This window comes from Lontra canadensis, unplaced genomic scaffold, assembly GCF_010015895.1.
Source record: "Lontra canadensis isolate GAN:19392208 unplaced genomic scaffold, GSC_riverotter_1.0 scaffold29, whole genome shotgun sequence".
Taxonomy (NCBI): domain Eukaryota; kingdom Metazoa; phylum Chordata; class Mammalia; order Carnivora; family Mustelidae; genus Lontra; species Lontra canadensis.
In genome coordinates, this window is record NW_022631023.1 from 1,982,634 (window position 1) to 2,004,012 (window position 21,379).

Genomic DNA, 21,379 nt, shown 5'->3' on the forward strand with positions numbered 1-21,379 from the left:
GGCAGCCAGGACCCTCACCTGGCATCTGGAGTAAAAGGAAAGGGTCTCGAACCCCAGCCCCCAGAAGGACACTTTGCCCGATCTCTTCCCAAACGTGCCGGCGTCTGCCCTTAGCTCTCCAGGGGACAGCCAACTTGGCCGCGGCTGCCAGGCCCCCTCTCTTGCTTCGTTTGCCCGAGAACCTTCTCCGGTTGCCTGGAGTGGGACCCCCGAGTCCCTCCTGCTATGTCTGGGGCCGCTGCAGAAACAGAAGGACAGCACGCGGGCTGACTCGGGGGCTGTCTCTCCCCAGTCCCAGGACACGAGCAGCCCGCTTGCTGGGCACCTGGGCCGGGCTGGGAGTCCCTCTGGCTACACGTGACCACCCTGCGGCGGCCCGGGGCCCCCTGGAGTCTGGACGACGCCCGAAAGCACCTCAACTTCCCTGTCCTCCCTCAACTGCCGCCAGGATCAAGCTGTGGGTGACACGTCCGGCCGGAAGAGGGTGTTGGCAGCCCCCTGAGAGTGACCCCCGGGCACGTGGGCCCTCCTCCCATGCCCTCCGTGGTCTGGGGCTGTGGGGGCTCCTGCAAAGGCTGTCGGTGTGTCTGACCCACGCCCACGCCGCGCCCCCCGCGGATGCCCCAGCTGTGGGAACCCAGGCCTGGCCAGGGTTCACCTGGACAGCTTCGAAACAGGCCCCGTGGGGCCTGGAGGAGGCCGGGTACACCGGCAGGGCTCATCCAGTAATTCCCATGGAGGTGGACAGAGCCTATTTTAGGTCCTGCCCTTTGCTCCCACAAGGGACTCTCCACGTGTGTGATGTTAGGCTTCCTGGGGTTTCCACGGGCGAGAACAGGTGTCCAGAGATCCCCAGAGGCCTGGCACCCGCAGCCAGCAGGAGAAGCCCGAGTATCTCATGGTCTGGTCCTGGGGATGGCATTAGGACCTGAGCTGGTCACCAAGAGGCTAGCTCCTCTGGGGTCTGTCTCCAGACCACCAGGGCACCTGCTCTCTGTGGCCTCCTACAGACCGCTGCAATAGGGTACCCAGGGACTCCCAGACAGACAGCAAGGCCACTGCGTGGGAGCATCCTGGGGCCACACCAGCACTTGTCCCCCACCCCGTGCAGAACGTTCTGTGAGCCTCCGCCCCACACGGGGAGGACCGGCGGATCCTGCCACCCCCCAGATGCTCTTCCTGCCGCGTGAGCCCCACAGCAAGAACACGGTCCCTTCCATGAAGCCAGAACGGCCCCTGCAGCCCCGCAAGGAGCCCGGCATCCTCCAGACTCTAGAACAAGGTGAATAGGCCCGGAGGCTCAGCAGCGACGCTGGGGCCCAGCGTCCCTGTGATGATCTCGTCCCCGGTGTCCTTGCTAAATGACACCCAAACCAAGCTAAGGAGAGGAGGGGAGAGCAACAGAGACGGTTCCACTGCAAAAAATTAAATTTAAAATTAAAAAAACCGGGGGCACTTGGGTGGCACCGTCGGTTAGGGGTCCAACTTCCAGTTTCAGCTCAGGTCATGATCCCAGGGTCGTGGGATGGAGCCTGAGTCGGGCTCCGTGTCGGGCTCCGCGTTGGGCTTCGCCTGGGGCTCCACGCTCAGTGGGGAGTCTGCTCGGCTTCTCTCTCTCCCTCTCCCTCTGCAGCCCCCGCCCGTGCTCTCGCGCTCTCTAAAATAAATAAATAAATCTTTAAAAAAATGTTAAAAGTCAAAAATAAACAATTTTAGAAGAAATACTTTTAACTATTTATAAGGGTATCTTAAATATCCTGTGTTCGCGTAACTAATATTATTATAATGTCCACGTTACCCAAAGCAGTCTACCCACCCTGTGCCACCCCTGGCAGAACTCCGATAGCCATTTTTCACAGAAATAGAACAAACTATCCCAAAATGTGTATGGAAACAGAACGGACCCCACATGGCTAGAGCAATCTGGAGGAAGAACAAAGCTGCAAACGTTGTGTTTCCTGATTTCAAACTGTATCGTGGAGCTGTGATATTTAAAACGGTGCGAGGCCACATAAAACAGATACGCAGATCGGCAGACACACGTAGGACAGACAGCCCAGAAGTAAACCCGTGGGTGTGTGGCCAATTAATTTATACCAAGGAGCCAAGAATTTACAACGGGAAAAGGACAGTCTCTCTTATCAATGATGTTGGGGACACTGGTCAGCCTCATGCAAAAGAATTAAACAGGGCCACTTTCTTCCACCACACAGAACAATAAACTCAAACACGGGTTAAAGACTTGAACGTTAAGAACCGAAACCTTAAAACTCCAAATTTGTAAGTTTCCTATCTGATAAGGCGTCAATGTTCAAAACAGACGAGGGACACAACAGTACACTACCCGTAAAACAAGCAATCCTACTGAAAAACGGGCGGCAGATCTGCATAGCGCCTCTTTTACCCAAACAAGACCGACAGATGTCCCGCAGGCACATGAAAAGGTGCTCACTATCACGAATCAGGGAAATGCAAATCAAAACCACAGTGAGACCTCCTCGCACCTGTTAGCGTGGCTAGGATCAAAAAGACAAGGATGCGGAGAAAGGGGAGCCCTCCTCTTGCTGGCGGGAACGCAAGCTGGGGCAGCCGCTCTAGAAAACAGTGTGGAGGGTCCTCAAAAAGTTGAGAACAGAGCTGCCCTACGACCCAGCAATCGCACTTCAGCAATCGAAAGAAAACAAAAACACTGACTCAAAAAGCGACGTGCACCCCCGTGCTCACTGCGGCACGGTGCGCAACAGCCCAGACCTGGAAACCACCTAAGTGTTGGTGGGAGGATGGAGAGAAAACACACGGCGTGCGGACAGGGCTACCGTGTGCCCTAAAAAGAAGGAAATCTTGCCATTTGCAACGTGGAAGGACCTTGAGGACATTATGCCGAGTGAGTTAAGTCAGACAGAAAGACAAACCCCATATGACCTCTTTTTCGTATTATCTAAATTTATTTAAATTCAATTAGCACAGAGTGTATTAACTAGTTTCGGAGGTAGAGTTCGGTGACTCGTCAGCGGCGTACAACACCCAGCTCCCGTCCCATCCAGCCCTCCTTCCTGCCCGTCCCCCAGTCACCCCCCCCCGCCCCCTCCCCTCTGGCGACGTTGATTATTTCCAGAGTTTAGCATCTCTTACGAGTTGCCTCTCTCTCTGTTTTGGTCTTAAGTTTATTTCCCCTTCCCTTCTCTTCCCCTGCGTTCCTCTGTTTTGTTTCTTAAATTCTACATAGGAATGAAACCCTGTAATTGCCTTCCCCATACGAGCTCTCTTAGGTGTGGAATCGAAACGCACACAGCCACACGCACACGCACACACACACCCTGCGCTCAGGGCCGCAGAGAACGGGCTGGTGGTCGCTGGAGGGGGAGGACGAGGGGTCAGTGACGAGCTGGGTGGAGGTGGCCAAAAGACACACTGTCCGGGGTACAAAATAAGCAAGTCCTGAGAACATAACGCACCGCGGGGACGACAGCTGACGACACTGCGTCGTAAAACAACAGTAATAATTCCAGCAAGTTCTGTACTTTTACGTTTACAGTCAGGTTGCCGAGCTCGAAGTCCCAGCTTCCCACAGACTGCACAGCTGCCCCGTTATCCTCTGTCATCGGGCGACAGCCTGGCAGGTGGAGGTCTGTCCCCACCGACGAGCGCCGCTGACACACCGTCACCCACGCTAACTGGCCGCGGTGCACTCCTGTTTCCTCCCATTTCCCTCCCGTCCTTTTCCCTCCCAAGACCCCGCGGGACATTTCAGTCGCAGGTCTCCCTGGGCTCCTCTTGGCTGTGACCGTGTTGTGGACGACCTTAGCCTCTGCTCAGGACCTTGGCGGTTTGGAGAACGCCTGGGCGGGACCTTGCAGGAAGTCCCTCTACTGGAATCTTCCGCGGATGTTCTCATGGGTCGAGAGATTAGAGCTCGTGGGCTGTTGGGAGGAAGACCCCAGAGCAGGAGTGCCCTCCTTGTCACTGAGGAAGTCAAGCCGGGTCACCCAGCAGAGGCGGGGGTCCGTGCAGAATTACCCCCCCCACCATTCTGCACTTTTCACCGGAAAGTCACTGGGCCCACATCCAAGCTGGGGGAAAGGGAGTTACTACCCCTCCCCTGGTATCACCCCAACATCTGCCCAGCCCTGTAACCGTCCTGAGGCTGGGCCCCTGCGGAGTCCCCAGGAGGGCTCAAAGGTGTCCCCTTCCCAACCACAGCCCCCCACCCACTGTCCCTGGGCCCATCCCACCCGCAGTAAATGCCCCTGGCTCCTTTTTCCTCAGCCCCGCTCTGGAAGCCACCCCCCAGCTACCCAAGCCAGCAGAGAACTCCCTCACCCTGACACTTGCCCCTCCTGCCCTACCCTGCGAGAGCCCCGCCTCCACCCCGCTCGGAGCACTGAGCCCCTAAGCCCCGCCCCCAGCACCCCTCCCCCACCCAGCTCACTAGCTGCCCCCCAACTCCGCCCCCCTCCTCCCACACCCTAAACCTCCTCACAGAAGTGGGCTCTTAACCCCACCCATCCTGAGGGCGGTCCTCCCCCCTCCCCCACGCACCCCCAAACCTCCACCCAGTATGAGTGCCCCGCATGAGCCCTTCACCCTTCCACCCAGTACCCCCTGGCAGTGAGGGTTTCCACACCCCTCCGCAGCGCCATCCCCGCCCCCCCCCCCCCCCCCCCCCCCCCCCCCCCCCCCCCCCCCCCCCCCGCACGTCAGGCGTCACGTGGGAGCCCTGCGCAACCCCCACCCCAGTACTCTCCTGCCGGTCCACACCCCTGGCCCCCAGTTGTTCGACTGCAGGCGTTTTCTGGGAAGCCCCCGTCACGGTGTCATGGCTCTCTCGCCTGAGGGGACCCCAAGTGTGGAGGCCCTGGGCCGCTCCGACCCGGAGCTGTCCCCCGAGGAGGAGCCGTGGCAGGCTACCTGCGAAATCCGTGAGCCCTTCCTACTGCTCCCGGCCTCCTGCGCTGGGGGTGTCATCGGGGGAGACCACAGGAAGGGGTCTGGGGGACCCTATGGGAGGAGAGAGCACGGGGGTGTCTGAGGGACCCACACCTGGGGTTGACCTGGGGCCCTCCAGCCCACCTCAGGCCCCCTGCCTTCCCCTTTGTGGAGAGAAGCCCACCGGGCCCTCCAAGGTGGTGGGGGGCCCTGGGCGGGAGGGACAGCCCACAGGGGACACACTGGGCCTCGGGGCATGATTGGCGCTCCCCACAGGTCTTCCTGGCTGGAGGTGCTGGGTCAGGAGGGGTAGGCAGCACCGTAGGGGGGGCCCAAGCTGGGTGATCAGGTGCGCCCCCGTGCTGGGAGCCAGGGTTCTCAGGCAGAGGCCCACCCGCCGTTTTCTCCCTCTGTCCGTGTCCTGTCTCCCGGCGGGGTCTCCATGTGGTTGTCCCAGTCCTGGAGTCGGACATGGAGCAGAGCATGGATGTCATCCTGGTGGGCTCCAGCGAGCTGTCCCCGCCGGCTTCCCCTGTGCCCTGCAGAGGTGAGGGCTCATTCGAGGACGGGTCCCTCCCCGAGGGTGCCAGCCCCAGGCCTGGGCCATGTCTACGGTGCCAGGCTTCTGGAATATTCACATACATGGCACCCCCTCCCCCGCCGCCCCTCAGTTCCCGTGAGATCAGGTCACCCTGTGACACGTGGCCACGTTTACATGAGAAGAAGGCAGGAGAGGGAACGGTCCCCTTCTTGTTTCATTTTTCAGAGCTTCTTGCGTATGAAGTCAGGGTGAACCAGAGAGACATAGAAGGTGAGCCCTGGCGGGGGTAGAGGGCAAGGTCAGCCAGCTGCGGCCAGCCTTGCTCAGCGTCATGGAGAAGGCCGTGGCCGTTGTAGGGGTCCTGCTCCTCTCCCCGCACCCACCCCAGGGCCCCAAATCTCCATTCCAGTGTCTCCCAGTACAGTCCCGGAGTTACGCAACCTTCCCCACAGTGGAGATGTTCACTTCACTTTTCATTCCCCCAAAAAGAAACCCAGGACCCCACCTGGGGTACTGCCTCCCCTTTCCAGCGTTAGGCAACGGTGAATCTTCTTTGTTTTTCTGTGTTTCTCTGTGGATTTGCCCGTTTTTCATCCCTTGGGTTTCCATATGCATTTTCTAAAGATTTGTTCGTTGGAGAGAGCGAGCACACGTGTGGGGGGTGGGGGGTAGGGAGGAGGGGCAGATGGAAGGAGAGAGAATCTGAAGCCCACCGGTGCCCAGCACACAGCCCGAGGCAGGTCACTTTGAGGTCGTGACCCAACCCAAGCCAAAATCAGGAGTCAGTCGCTGACCCAAGGAGCCACCCACACCCTCCATATGCATTTTAGGGTCCGTTTATCAATCTTTGCAAACAAAAGAACCCAAACCAGAAAAGCCAGCTGGGACTCTCAGAGGGGTGTGTGCACCGGCAGGGGCGACCCGGCCCAGTGACCAGGCCGAGTCCCCCCGATCCGGGAGCAGGGGCTCCTGTCCGTGCGCAGGCCTTGCCCTCCTTGTGTTCCGCCGTTGCTAAGTGTGTCGCTCGTTTGCCGGTGCCACGACCCCCGCTGCAACCCCGTGCGCTCAGACGTGTGCATCTGCTGCGGGAGCTTCCGGGTGCACACGCAGCACCCGCTGTTTGAGGGCGGCATGTGCGCCCCCTGCAAGGTAAGCGGGGAGCCGAGGGGGGCCTTGCTGGGGGCCTTGGGGCCGGGGAGGTGCCAGCCCAGCTCTGCCCTCTCCAAGGACAAGTTTCTGGACTGTCTCTTCCTGTACGACGATGACGGGTACCAGTCCTACTGCTCCATCTGCTGCGCTGGGGAGACCTTGCTCATCTGTGAGAACCCCGACTGCACCCGGTGTGGCTGGTTGCGGGGCTCAGCGGGGCAGGGGGCGGAGGAGGTGGGGGGGGCTTTGTGTGTATGTGGGGGCTCAGCCCTGGGGTTCGGGGGGGCGGGACTCAGCGAGGGGGTGTGGCTCTGGGGGGGGCTCAGAGGGGTGCTCAGCCCGGAGAGGGGGGCCTCTGTGCAGCAGGTGGCTCGGAGCGGGGGTGGGGCTCAGCCCCGGTGGGGGGTTGCTGGGAGGGCAGTAGGACCTCAGTGCCGTAGGGGGCCTCGGCATGGGGGGCGCCCAGAGCCGTTGGGAAGGCGGGACGGTGAGCCCCTGCCCACCATCTAGGGCTCGCCCAGCCTCTGGGTGCCTCAGCCAGAGAGTGGGGGACGTGCCCCCAAGACGATTTCCATCTCCAGCCCAGTGTCTTGTATGGTGTGGAGCCTTGACGTGGGGGCGGTGGGGTGTTAGGAGATTTGCGTCCCCGAGTTTTCTCCTCACTGTTGTCAGAGCCAAGGCATGCGGCAACCTCAGTCATGCGCGGGGAAGTGACGCACACCCGCTCCCTGGGGACAGGCGGTCAGGCTCGGGGCCAGGCAGGGCCGCACGCGCCCCAGCTGCGGTCCTCCCCTGGGCCACTGTACTTCCGTCTCCCTCCCACTTCCGGCTGGTGTCCTCGCCCTCGGCTTGACTGCGAGACCCTGACTTCCCGCGACCAGAGCGGATTCTGCGGAATCTGCCGGAAAATCGCAGATCACCCCCACACCGCTGTCTTCACTCTGGGTTCCTGGGAGGGACTGGGCCCCGTTCCGGGGGTCGGCTTATTCTCACCCCTGCCCCCCCAGGAGCATGAGGGTGGCTTCTCCCTCGCTCCGAAGCCAGAGCCGGCTCCCAGCTGCCCGGTGGCCGAGGGAAGGCCGCGTCCATGACCGTGACCGTTTGACTCTAGATGCTACTGCTTCGAGTGTGTGGACACGCTGGTGGGCCCCGGGACGTCGGGGAGGGCGCAGGCCATGAGCAACTGGGTGTGCTTCCTGTGCCTGCCCTTCCCCCGCAGCGGGCTCCTGCAGAGGCGGCAGAAGTGGCGGGGTGGGCTGAAGGCCTTCTGTGACCGGGAGTCGGTGAGGGGCAGCGAGGGGGCGGGGGCGGGGGTGGGGGGAGGGGGGCCGGGGGAGGCTGGGGACTGGGCTTCCAGGACTGATGGCGAAGCGCAGGGCCCTGACTGTCACGTTTCTCTGCTGCTAGTGGCTCTGAGAGCCGATGATGAAACAGGCTCGAAGCAAATGCTGTTGCCTCATTTTCCTCCCTGAGGGCGTGCCCCACGAGGCGGGGGAGCCCCGGGGTTTGGAGGTCGCGCTTCTGCCAAGCAGGGAGTGAGCATTCGCGGCAGGTGGGGCTGGGGCTCAGCAGAGTCTGGCAAATGGGAGCAAACCCCGAGGCAGCAGGCATAGGCAGGGACAGAGCGCAGTGGGGCACAGACGGGTCACGGACACAGGGCATGGACGCGGGACCTCTCGAGGGTGGAGGCCAGGAGCTGTGAGCTAGGCAGGAGCTGTGGGTTCATCCGAGTGAGTTGAGCTACATCTTCCAAGTCCTAGCCCGAGGTTCCTGGGACGGGGGCCGATGTTGGAACTGGGGTCTCTGTGGGTGCAACTTAGCTCCGGGTCTCCGGGCAAGATCATCCTGCTTAGGGAGCCCCAGCAAGGCAGTGACAGGTGTCATAGGAGACAGGGATGGAGACACCCAGAGGGAAGCCAGCCACGTGACCACAGGTGAGCGGTGGGAGGGACCGTCTGCCAGCCGGAGCTCTTGCCGGCACAGGGATGTTGGGCAGGAGGACCTCCCTCAGAGTCCCCGGAAGGAGCCAGACCAGCTGCACCCGGACTTGGGGTTTCTGGGTCTCCAGAGCAAACACACAGGAGTGGTTTTAGGCCATAGCTTGTATTTCGTGTTACGGCAGCCCCAGGAAGCTAGGACGGAAGCGTGGTCGCTCTGGGGGAGCAGGCAGGGACAGCAAGCGACCCACACCCAGATCTGCCAAAACCGGGTACCCCCTCCAGCTCCCCCAGCCTCGGGCTCTCCCCCAGCCTCGGGCTACCCCCCACCCTGGGGCCCCCCCCCGCCCCGGGCTCCCCGCAGCCTCGGGCTCCCCACCACCCTCCGGCTTCCCCCAGCCTCGGGCTCCCCCCAGCCTCGGGCTCCCCCCCAGCCTCCGGCTTCCCCCAGCCTCGGGCTCCCCCCCAGCCTCGGGCCCCTCCAGCCTCCGGCTCCTTCTGGAGGTTGGGCAAAGACTTCTCACCCAGCAGGACTCACCCCGTGGACGTGGGAAGAGGGCAGACCCCCAGCTCCGTGGAGTGGGCTTTCTGGGTGGTGGGAAGCAGGTGGGGTGACGGGGCTGCCCACCGCCCCCCAGGATGTGCCAGAGCCACTGTCTCACGGGCAGGGCTGGGGGTGCCAGCAGGCTGGGAGAGAGCGTGTGCCGACCCTGGGGTGCTTCCCTCCCTCCGCGGGCTCCCCTCTATCCTGCGACCTGGTGCTGGCCCCGGGGCACCCTTACCCAGTTGCTTGGCCACAACAGTTCTGGGAACACCCGCACCTCCTTGCTGGTCACCTGGGCACAGGGTGGGCCTGTCAGGCACCTGGCACTGCCCGGGAGAATGGACAGCTTGTGCTCCATGCCTGACGGGCCTTATGGTGCTTCTTGGAAACAGAAGTGCACGCGATCCTAGTAGAACTTTCTTCCCACCCATCAGTGCAGTCCGTCCCCGTGCAGGCAGACACCACGCTTGTCAGCTGCGGGAAGTTCCCCTCGGAAAGGAAATGAAGTTGGTGTCAGAAGTGGTGTCAGGCTGGGTGGGGGCAGGAGGAAGGAGCTCCCCACCGCCACAGCTGCAGAAGGGGACCAGGACGCCCCCAGGGTCCATCAGAGCCACTGCCCTCCTCACACACACCTCCGAACTCGCCAGCCCCCACCCATCGGCTCCAGCCCCAGGCAGACCCTTCCCTGTATGGCTCGGGGTCACCTCCTCAGGCCTGGGCTCTGCCAGATGGCAGCTTGATGCCTTGTTCGTGGGACACCAGGAACCCCCAAGTGCATCCTCCTGGAGGCAGGGGCTCTGGGATGTTTGATGCACAAGTGGGCGTCCTGGAAGGGGCAGGTGGGTGTCCTCCTCAAGCTCTCCTGTCCTTTGTCCTCAGCTGGGAGCTCACAGAGCTGCCCCGTGGCTTGGGGACCACATGGAGAGCCCACATGGGGAAGGACGGGGAATCCCACTGTCGTACCAACTCAGGATCCCCCAAGAAGCCCAGAGGAAGTGCTTCCTCTCAGGATCCACTTTCCTTCCTCCACCATCAGGAAAAGTCCCTCGCTCCTGCCTTCTCCACGCTGGAGATGACCCGGCGGCGGTCAGGGCTAGAGACCTCAGCCTGGGAGGCCACCTGGGGGTGGGGGCAGGGCCAGTCTGGCCTGGAGGTGCGTTCAGGGGTGTCTCCCTCGGTCGGGAAATGCCTCTGCAGGACCAGAAAGACTTTTCCTGGTGCCTCAGGGGCTCTGCAGCCGTCACCTCGAGAATTGTGTTTTTAATAGAATTCGCTGGAGACGTATAAAACGGTGCCCGTGTGGAAGAGAGAGCCAGTCCGGGTGCTGTCCCTCTTTGGGGACATCAGGAGAGGTGAGTGTAGTGAGGCCTGTGGGTCCTGCCCTGGGGACGGACCCAAGAATGTTCCCTGAGGGTTGGGCGGCAGGCGGGCGGGCAGGGTGGGAGAGGAGCCCGGGGCTCCCTCCTGGGAGCCAACACGCAGGAAGCAAGCGTGGGTGCGAAATGTCTCGAAGTGGGGCCGTGGGCCCAGGCGGTCCTCCTAGAGGGCCCCACCAGCCGCGGCCCGCCCACGGCCACCGAACACGAAGTCCATTCCAGACTTCGCCACGTGCCTGACTGCCCCACAGGGCTGCCCACCTCTCCCTCTCTACACAGACCCCCAGCTTGCCAGCCACGTGATGCCTTCCAGCCTTGCTGGGGGTCCTGCCCCTGCCCCCTGGGCCCCTCACTGACCCCCACCTGCTGGTGCCTTTGGAAATCCTCTGGATTCTTCTGGGCGCAGTAGACATGAGAGGAACCCACAAAACCACTTCTTAGTCTCTGGCCAAATGGATTTGGGGGATTCATTCATTCCATTCCGGGCTCTGGGCTCTGGGCCTTGCGCACCGCGGCCAAGGCGGCCTGTGGGCATGCTGTGGACCAGGGGCCTGCGGCCAGAGCGGGCAGCGGCCGGCAGAAGGAGCCAGGAGTCACCGCCCCGGCCTCCCCACCCCGAGGCTGCTTCCCTTGGTCTAGTCAGTGAGGTCCTCTCTGGATGACTCTTCCCAGCCGCAGGCCGAGGGCTCCCGCCACCACGCCCACGCGTCCCACAGCCTGGCCGGGTGACATCCGCCGGAACACCACGGCCTGGCGGGTTTCCTAACCCAGAGCCTGACACCACAGCCCCAGAAGGCCTGGTTTTGCAACAATCCCTTGAGTTTCTTAAATCAGCACCCGGGGGCTTTGCTGGCTTGGCGTGTGACGTCGCACACAGCGTCGTCCTCAGCCCCGTCAGCTCGTGAACCAGCGAGCGTTTGCTCGTGGTTTCGGATCAGCCGTTGGCCGTTTTGTACTGCGGGGGCCACGCACCGGCCTTTCCGAGCCCTCCTCATGTCTCCCCACGCAGAGCTCGTGAGTCTGGGCTTCCTGGAGAGCGGCTCTACCCCGGGGGGACTGAGGCACCTGGACGATGTCACAGATGTCGTGAGGAAGGACGTAAGTGCTGCTGCGTGCCCCCGGGTGCCAGGACGAGCGCAGGTGTGTGGGAGATCCGGGGGTGGGGGGCGGGGGGTGGCAGGGATGGCACCCGGAGGCAGGGGAGAGAGGAGAGGACCGTGTTTGTGGGCCCCACGCTGCCCACAGCCCAGAGCAGAGCCGTGGGCCTGACGTCCCCACCAAGGTGTGGAGATCCCAGGGGCCACTCCTGGCACCGGGGACAGCGCGGCCCAGACAGCAGGCTCCAGCCCCGCCCGGGGTCTCAAAGAAAGTCTGGAACCCAGCAGCTCATCGCTGGGGGCACTCTCCAAACACAACAACGGAATGTTCTGGCTCCCTCGAAGGCTGTCTCTTGCTGGCTGGGACAGCGGCCTGGGAGGAAGTGCCTTGAGATGACTCAGGAGGCCCCGGCTAGGCCAGCAGCCCTTTGCGGCTGAGGGGCGGGGGCTGGGCAGCCTCCCCTGGTGGCCCCGGGGCAGGAGGACCTGGTCTGTCGGTCTCTGGCGCAGGAGAGGGGGCTGAGAGCCACCAGCCGTGGTCAGGGCGTCTGGGCCGGGAGTGCCGGCTGCTGAAGGGGGCGGCCAGCCACGAGGAGGGGCCTGCGTGGGGTTGTGCTGTCCCTGCCCCATGGCTCTGCCCCCTGTCAGGCCCGGAGCCGGTGGTCCGAGGGGCTGGCCCTCCTCTCTGGCTGCGCCTGGGAAAGCCGGGCAGCCTTGTCACACCCCGGGCCCTCCTGCCCCAAAGCTGGTGCCGTGTCTTTGTGGGGCACACCTGAGCCCCACACCCTTAAACGCCATGCCCATGGGCCTCCTCCAAGACCCCCCGTCTGCCCTCACCTCATCCCTTTTAGACGACCCCTCGTGGGGCCTTTCTGGAGCCCATCCCTGCATAATGCTTCTCCCAGACCCCAGGGCAAGGTCATCCCTCAAGGGTAAGACAGGGTGTGGGACAGGCGGGTGACACGAGGCCTCCCTTGCCCAGGGCATCTCCCTGCCCCTCAGCTAAGCTCGCGGACACCCGCCTTCCCCGCGGTTGGGAACAAGGCGGGACACCCATCTTCTGTGGCAAGCCTCATCGGTAGTCCCGTGACACCTGCGATCAGTGACGTGTGGCAGCGTTCCTGATGCAGTACTGGAAACCTGTGTTCTCTCCGTAGCCCTGGGGACACCTGTTCCAGCAAGCCCAGCTCAGGGGTGCGTGGCGTCCCTCAGCGCCCACACCGCCCCTCCGGGCTCACTTCCTTTCGCGAGGCCCGTGACGCAGGCCACGCTGTTGGCAGCCCCTCCTAGAGGTGGGGAGCAGCGGTCCGCCCCTGCACCTGCTGCGGCTGTCCCGGACGGCTCTGGTCCAGGCTGGAGGGGGGCCGGCAGCTGTGGGGGACCTGGAGGTCCTCGCTTAGACTCGGTTTTTCTCTGTGCAAAACTTTGCTGCCCCAGGTTCCGGGGACGAGCAGCTGACTGTTGGGACCGTCAGCCACGCTCGGCTTCTCCCCCTGACGCCCTCTCTTCTGTGCAGATGACCCTGCCGACCCTGAGCCCAGCGGCCAGACGCCCCCAGGGGCACACTGCATGTTATTAGCCCTGGGGGGGACACGGGGACCGGCTGGAGGGGATGCAAGGATTAGGGGCATATCATGGGATGTGGGCTCTTGGTTAGCAGCTTGGGGTTGTCAGAAAACCAGTCGTCAGGTATCTGGGTCTCTTATTAATTTCTTTATTTAATAGAATGACAGGGCCTAGAACTGTCATTAGCGGGAATCCCTCGGGCCCCCGGAGAGGGGTGCTTGGGTCCCTGTGGTTGAAGAGCGTCCTCTGTTGTCTGCCCGGGTATGAGTTGGGATGGATTTTGTCTTTTTCCTGGGCCTGCATGGCCGGCTGACGGCTCCTGATGGCTGGCGGGGCAGGTGGTGGCCAGCGGTCAGCTCCCGGCCACCGGCTATCGCGTCAGGGGCGCACACAGAATCCGTGTGAATCCCAGCCAGTCACTGTGCTGACCTTCCTGGGGCGGTTCTGTAAGACGCAGAGGGGTCACCTCAGACCCCACATGCCCTGCAGGGTGCTGGCCACTCCTCAGAGGACAGAGGCTGGGCTCCGTGTGTCCCTGAGGCCGGGACCACCAAAAGCCACTGTGGCAGGTCTGACCTGGTGGGCCTCACTGTCCCACCGGGGCCCTGTGGGGTCTCAACCCCATCACAAGCCACCCACCGGGACACACGGGGGGCCCGCTGCTGTGGGGGCACTTGGGCTGCACGAGCATGTGGCAGGACAGGGCTGTCCCGCGTGGCCATCGGCAGTGTGCCCGTCTCTGGCAGGTGGAAGCGTGGGGCCCGTTCGACCTCGTATATGGTGCCACACCCCCCGTTGGCCAGGCCTGCGACCACCCGCCAGGTAAGACACGACGGCCTGCCCACGTCACGGCCCTCTTGTCCCCACCGTCCTGCACCTGAGCGACAGCAGCGTTCGCCAGCAGCCTGCGTTCCTACAAACAGCCATCCCCGGGCCTCCCCTGCATGAGCAGCCTGCCCCCTTGGCGGGTATGGTCTGGTGGGTTTGAGCCACGGGAAGCCACACTGCACCGGACAGTGGGGGTGGGGAATCTGTCACCCCAGAAGCTGCCCGGCCCCCACCTGCCGTGTGCCATGTCTCTGTCGCACGCGCTCTCCCGGACACAGACAAGCACTTTGCTCGCGGGCACCTCTCGCCCTGCGCTATTTTAAGTGTCTCGGTCCCTTCCTGATGCGGGCGCGCTGGGGGAGGCTGGGGGAGGCACCCGGGGCCACACGGACCCCAGGGCCCTTGAGGCCCAGTCACTCTGGAGGGGACAGGCCTGCCCTGGGGAGCATGTGAGGGCCCAGGCCAGGCCAGCCACACCGGAATGGCTGTCCCACAGTCACCCCTGCCTCCCCAGCCCCTCAGCACCCCTCCCCACACCTGCCCCCCCTCCCCCAGCTCCTTAGCCTCCCCCCACACCGCACCCCCTCACTGGGCACCCTCCCCCCACCCCTGCACCCCCCCAGTGTGGTACCTGTTCCAGTTCCACCGCGTCCTGCAGTACGCCAGGCCCAGCCCAGGCAGCAGGCAGCCCTTCTTCTGGATGTTCGTGGACAATCTGGTGCTGAGCCAAGATGACCGGCGCGTAGCCACTCGCTTCCTGGAGGTACGAGCCACAGTCCGGGAGGGCGTCAGGGCGGGTCAGGGTGGCCTCCCCGGGGACAGCAGGGCTCACGGCCCCACCCGGAGCCTCCCCTTCTCGGGACTCAGGAAGGCCCGCTGCTCTCCCGAGGCACAGACCCTGCGGTGGCCTTGGAGGGCGTCCCGCAGCTCGTGATTCCTGCACTTCCTTCCGCACATGCCAGCGTGGGGCTCCCGTCCGTGCCCAGAAACACCTCCGTACGCCATGCACGCGGGCACACGCCACACACGCGCACAGACCCACAGGGCCTTCGGCCTCTGGGCACCAACAGCCTTGGGTGTTCTCTCTGCCCCCCTGAATTCTGACCCTGAGAGCAGCCGCCCTGGGCTCCCCTGGCCAGGGCCCTCCAGCACTGACCCCCTGGGACAGGACACCCTTGGGGCCTGGCGTCCCCTCTCAGGACGACCGCCCCACACTCACAGAGGAAAGCTCCTGGCCACCGGGCCCTGTCCCCTCGCCTGGCTACCTCGGGGCTGCTTTACGCAGATGCCTCAGATCTGCGGAGTCTTTCGCCTGAACCAGCCCCCCGGGCCCCTCTGCTGCAGACCGGCCGCCCTCGTTTACCGCTTCAATGGCGTGTTTTGTGCTTTACTTTGCTCAGTTGCAAAAAAGGACTGATGCAGGGCGTGTGTGGGCGTCTGTGGGACGGCCCCGGGAGGCGTGCGTGCACCAAGGGCTGTCATCCTCGCGGCTTCAACCATTTGCCGTGGAGCAGTCCCGGCCCCAGCCCCCCGCTGGAGACACAGGCCCACGGGGGTGCACATTCTTCCTTGCAGTCCTGCTGCGTGGGGGCCTGGGTCCCCCTGAGAGTTTTCGGACCTCCCGCCTTGCCATCTGGCGGGTTCGGATGTGTGCGCAACTCAAGGCGCTGTCCGTCGGGCTCCTTTGGCTCCATGGCCTTACCGCGTCACCTTGAGGATCACAGCGGTTTCTGCCCACTCGGTTAGACTTTCTGGGTATCTGGGCTGGTCCTCTGCAGAGAGCAGTCGTCTTCCCGTCCGACGTCACACCTGCGGTGCCCTGCCCTTGTCTCGTGGTGCAGGCGCCTGTGGGACGCTGTCGGAGCGCGGCGTTGGCGGGACACCCCGTCCGGGTCTGCCTGTCCCAGAAATGGGTCCCGCGCTCCCTGCGCCCCGCATTGTCTCTAACAGCCCCCGTCTTGCCGTGCACGTGCGTTCCTGCCGGGGTGGGGAGACCTAGACGTGCCGCACATGGTGCCATGTGTTTTCGCCCTGGTGGGTGACCGGTGTTCTGCACAAACATTCGCAACAGCCGCGTGTCGGCTTCCAAAGGAGAGAGAGCTTCGTCTCAGAACCCCGCAGAAACAGGGGAGGCACGGAACATGCACGTTGATGACGGTAGTCGGGGCGACAAACGAGAACGAGGCGATCGGGTGCTGACGACACCCAGCCTTCTCAGCGGGGGGAGCCCCGTGGAGACACCCAGGGTGGGTGACAGGCCCGGGCGCGGCGTCCTCCCCGCAGCAAAGACTTCCGCTGACTGTCCCCGGATGGGCCACGTTTCTAGGGCCTGTGACGGGGTCTGAGGTTAAACGTCTGTTCACCTCCGCGCAGTTTGGAGCGCGGCATTTCCACGTTCTCGTGTCTCTACGTCCTCCAGGAGGGCGGCCTGTGAGTCTGCCTCCTCTCGGGGATTCCATCCTGGGGGGCCAGCCCCGCCTGGAGCGGGAGGGGATGTGAGACAAGATTCGTAGCCCTCGGTGTCCAGAACGGAAGGGCCGGCTCTGACCTGGAGGCCCGAGCACGTGTTGTAGAGAACCGGGCTCCGGGGCCGCTCACCAGCCTCATTCCCTGGCCGCCCGGGCAGGTCCCGGTGGTGGGTTCTGGGGGACAAATCAAGAAACATCTGTCCATGTGGAACAGGCAGCCGCTGCGTGTCTCTCCCGCCGGGCCTGTGTGTGCAGGAGGCCCGTGTGTCCACAGCGATGGGCTTGGGAACAGTGCGCGCAGGCAGACTCAGCCTGTGTCCAGCTGGGTGTCGGGGACCAGGGGGCTTCCTGCCTCAGTTTCTCCTTGATGCCCCCTCCCTCCTGTGGCTCCCTCTCCCATTGGTGGAGGGTCCATCTCCCTCCCACCCTCACCCCATGCTTCAGGGGCTCCAGGATCCAGGCAGCCCCCGGCTCCCGAGGCCAGCCTTTCAGAAAACTCTTTTCTCCCAACAAAGCCTTTTATCTTCCCGAAGCAAAAGAGCCTTAGCAGCAAGACCGCGGACGGACGGACGGACGTCACTGTCCTGCAGCGGGGGTCTTCCTCTGTGCTGGAGCGGAGGGGAACCCGCGCCTGCGACCCAGGGGAATGAGGAAATGGGAAGTCCACGCGAGAGAAGTTTTACGACACAATCTCAGCCTCTTTCCCTCATAAGGTCATAAAGGGAAACAGATGTGACACACAAGCACAGTAGCCAGAGACACAGTCAGGAGGGCCCGACGTGGTGCCCAGGGTGGCTGAGGCCTGCTGGCACCGTGGGGGACAGAGGTCGTCCCCCTGATTCCCCAGCCGACATTCCCACCTGCAGGCCGACCCCGTGACCATCCAGGACGTCTGTGGACAAGCCGTCCAGGACGCCGTGCACGTGTGGAGCAACATCCCGGCTGTGAGAAGGTTCCCTGTGCGTTCCACGGCCCGCGGGAGCTTGGGGGGCGCTGGCGGGGGCTTAGGGGGCACTGGTGTGGCGTTGGTTTCACCAAAGGAACACAGAGCCCTGCCCAGGCGGCCTCCGTGCCCAGGTCAGGGGCTGGGTCTGGCGGGCCTTAGGTCCACCCCCCAAATTCAGGGCATGATCAAGGTCAGGAATGCCCGCTCCCACACTGGGGACCTCTCCCCAGCTGCTTGCACTGGGCCTGTCCGGGCTTCTCCCCTCAGGGCTTTGCGGTGCTTCCCCAAGTCCCGGGAGGAGAGTCCCCGCTCCCAGACACACGTCACCTGGCCATGGGCGCCTCCCCCCGCAGCCCCTTGAAGCTGTGCCCTGCCCTACACACCCCACCTGCACACACTCACACCTGCCTGCTCACACCCATCCCCACACCCACACCTGCTCACACAGCGACGCCCATCTGCTCACACCCGCACCTGCGCACGCTCACCCACACCCCTGCGCACGCCCACACCGGCCTGCTCACACTCAGTCTCACTTTCTCACTCTCACAGGCTCACCCGCGATGCATTTCTGGGCTGTACTGAACAACAGTCCCTCAAACACGCAGCGCTCTGGGCCCCCCCGTGCCCCTCCCCCACTGCCAGATCATTCTTGGGACTGTTCTTTCCCACAAACATCCCGTCTGCCTCGCAGCCCCCCGCATCCCCACACCCCTGCTTCCCCCAGCCCCACTGCTCTGGACAGCTTTCTGCTCCCAGGATGCCTGCCCTCACGCTCCTGACTTCAGCTGCACACGGTGCCCCAGAGCCCCTAAGGACACAGCCGCCCCCTCCCCCAACCCCATGCCTTGTGGCTCCTGCCCTTGTGTTGAACCGACATTGACAGGATCCAAGCGAGGTCGTGTCTTTTCCTGACAGCTTCTGGACGCTTCTGTCCCCCCACCTCCCAATGCCAGCACGCCCCGGTGATCACGGCAGAGCCCGCCCGGCCCGGCACTCGCCAGGCCCACACCAGGTTCTGAGTTTAGGCGGAGCCCAGGGGAAGCAGCGTCCACACATTTTCCGAAGCCTTGACCGCCTTGACCGTTAGGCCACCCCTTCTGCCCCGCCCGCGCTCTCAGCGTCCTTCCCCCTCCTCCCCTCTTGGGGGCGGGCAGGGGGGGCCAGGGAGATGCAGGTGCCCAGGGAAGCAGTGGGGCTCCTGGTTCCCAGAGACAACGCTGGAAGCAGCGTCTTCACACGGACGCTTTCCCTCAGGCTCACGTTGTCTCCAGCCTCACGTTCCCTGCAAGTGGGAGCATTTTGCCGACAGCCAGTGTCATCCCTTGGACGAGGGGCTGCCCCGGGGAAGCATCTGGGAGGGGACTGGGATGGGCACTTGTGTTTCTGGCTCCTCATTTGTGGCCTTAATCCCCGAAGTAAACCCAGAGGAGTTCCCCAACTGCGGTGGGGTGCCTGGGAGCCCGAGATGGGGGTGCAGGGTGGGGGGCCAGCTGCCGCGTCTGGAAGCCGTGAGCCCCGCCATCTGCTCAAACTGCAAGGCGGGCGGTGTGTGTCTCCCCCGCGGCTGGCCCCACGCGCGGGGCCTCCAGCGCCGGCAGCCGCAGGACCCTGGAGGACCTGCTCCATATGGCTCAGCTCTCGGGGACAGGGGTTCCCCGGGAATGCCGCGCAGCACAGTTTGCCCAACCTTGCCCACTGGGTCCTGCCCTTTCTTCTGTGTGGTTTCCTCCGCGATGGCCTCTTCCCACGGGAGGTGGACCTGCCGAGCTGGGGCCAGGGTACCAGCTCCTCCCTGGGTCGGGGGAGGGGGTTCCATCTCGTCCCCTACCGCCAGGACGGCTCATCTTCTACCGCTGGCTGGGAGAGTCCCAGGAGAAGGGCCAGGTCTTCTAAGGACACTTCTCTTAGAGACCTCTGGGTTGTCTAGCGGGATGGGCACCAGCAACTTCCCCATGTGCCGCCACCTCCGCCCCCCCCCCCCCCCCCCCGCTCTGGTCCTCAGGGCCGTGGGCAGCTCGGGGTGGTAATGAGCCTCCCTCTCCCCCTGGCAGCAGGCACTCGGCCCTGACTCCCCACGACGAATTGTCCCTGCTGGCTCCAGACAGGCAGAGGGCAAAGCCTCCAGGCCAGGGACCTGCCAAGCTGGTGAAGAATTGTTTTCTCCCCCTGAGAGAATATTTCAAGTATTTTCAACAGAACTCACTTCCTCTTTATAAATGATTTATTTTACTATGAAGAAAAAAGACTTTTGTTAGAACCAGGCAACTTTCCTTACACTGTTTCTTTTTTCCTTTCAAATGATTATTTTATTTGCTTGATTTTGGATTTTCCAAGGTTGCCACAGACGTGTCTTCCCTTTGGGTGTGGTGATGAGGGCCCAGCCCTGCGGTGCCCTTCTCCGAGGTGTGGGGGGCGTGACGTTCCCAGCCCCCGACCGTTACGAAGCATGTTTGCTGCTGAAAATGTTTCTGTGTGCCGGTTGAGAAGTTAAAAAATATATTTATCGTGCTGGTTATGCATCACATTCTTGTGTTTCTGTGTGTAAGGTCGGCCTCTACTGTATCCTGTGGGACGGGGCGGGTCGGGGGTGGGCGGAGATGAGCAGGACCCGTTGTCCTGAGCGGCCTGGCCTGCGCTCCCTGGGCGCCCTTGGCCATGCTGGCATGTGACCGCTGTTGGCCGTGGTCATGAAAACCACCCAGCCTGACGATAGCCGCAGGACATCACAGAATATCACACTTGGCAAGCAAAGGGAGCACAGACAGAAGGACAGAGCAGGCCACTCAGGCCAGATCCGAGCCTGAGGCACAAGCCCGCTGGGGCCCCTCGCATGAGAGGGACTTGCTCACAGAAGGTGGGACCCCTGCACACCCCAGCCGGTCGCAGAGCTGGCTTCAAGTCACACGTAATGAATCCCAAAGGGATCTTTCCCGATGAGCCCGGGAATCCCCCAGGGATGCAGATTAGACGGTAACAGACAGCTTGTCCTGGGCGTCCGGGCAGGGGCGACGAGCCCCTGGGGCCCATGCCGGCGCTGGGAGCCGTGTGCACACCTTGCAGAGGAAAAGTGGGGCTAAAATTGGACCTCCTGAAGATCTTTTTTAAAAAATACCTTGAAGTAGAATATTCGTGGTAAGGATTAATTTTATGTTCTGACTTCGCTGGGCCACGGGGCCCAGATATTTGCTCCAATGTTATTCTGGATGTTTCCGTGAAGGTGTTTTTGGATGAGTTTGATGTTTAAATTGGTGGGCCCGGAATGGAGCAGATGACCTTCCACGACGGGAGGGCAGGCGGTCTGCAGGTCTGTGTCACCTCCCCCCAAGTCGTACGCTGAAGTCCGAACCCCCAGGACGGTGGTGTCAGGACATGTTTGGGGAGGTGACTCAGGAATGGGACGAGTGCCCTCACTGAAGAGGCCCAGAGTGGTTCCTTGCCCCTCGTGCCGTATGGGGATGCCAGATGGGGATGCCACATGAGGGTGCGCAACAGGTGTGTGGCCAGGAGGAGGACTGTCACCCGCGCAGCCGGCCCCAGGCCTGGGACTTGCAGCCTCTGGAGCTGTGGGCCGCACATCTCCACCGTTCAGAAACCATCAGTGTGTGCTGTCTTGTTACAGCGGCCCGGGGGCCGGAGACAGCGGGCCTCTGCCCACCCGAGAAGCCTGAGGGAACAGGCTGACCTCTGAGCAGGGCCCTCTCCGGCAGATGGCCTGTGGACTCTGGTGACCCCTCCTCCCCGGGTCTCTGGCCACCCAGTGCGCCCCCCACATTTCGGATTTATTGAGCCTCGGTAGTTCTGCGAGCCCATCCTTGCCATCGGTTGTAGAGAAGCCTGACTAATTCAGAAATCCTCCCTGAGTCCACATAAACCCTCTCTCATGGGTGGACAGAATAGTCCCTGGGCTTTGGGGTCCCAGGTCTAGGGGCCAGGGGTGAATTTAGCAAGATGAGTAATGAAATCGAGGTCAGAGGTGCCCGAGTGGCTCAGTCCGTGAT

At 63.0% G+C, this 21,379-nt stretch overlaps 2 protein-coding genes across 2 annotated transcripts in view; one reads left to right on the forward strand and one right to left on the reverse strand.

Annotated features, from left to right (window-relative positions):
• AIRE (autoimmune regulator) overlaps positions 1-3,602 on the reverse strand; it is a 29,623-nt gene extending 26,021 nt beyond the window's left edge. The window contains exons 1-2 of the mRNA XM_032865513.1: positions 3,528-3,602; positions 3,317-3,385 (exon numbers count right to left, since the gene is read on the reverse strand). Of these exons, the coding sequence (XP_032721404.1) occupies positions 3,317-3,385; positions 3,528-3,602 (144 nt within the window). The remainder of the gene's footprint in view (positions 1-3,316; positions 3,386-3,527) is intronic.
• A 1,795-nt stretch (positions 3,603-5,397) lies between these two features.
• Positions 5,398-19,896, forward strand: DNMT3L (DNA methyltransferase 3 like). Its single transcript, XM_032865514.1, is given in 11 exon segments — positions 5,398-5,737; positions 6,537-6,616; positions 6,695-6,807; positions 7,728-7,899; positions 10,365-10,449; positions 11,483-11,571; positions 13,883-13,958; positions 14,588-14,727; positions 17,299-17,384; positions 19,433-19,569; positions 19,572-19,896. Coding segments are annotated over 11 exon segments (1,344 nt in total). The 3' UTR covers positions 19,598-19,896.
• Positions 19,897-21,379: the final 1,483 nt, after the last annotated feature.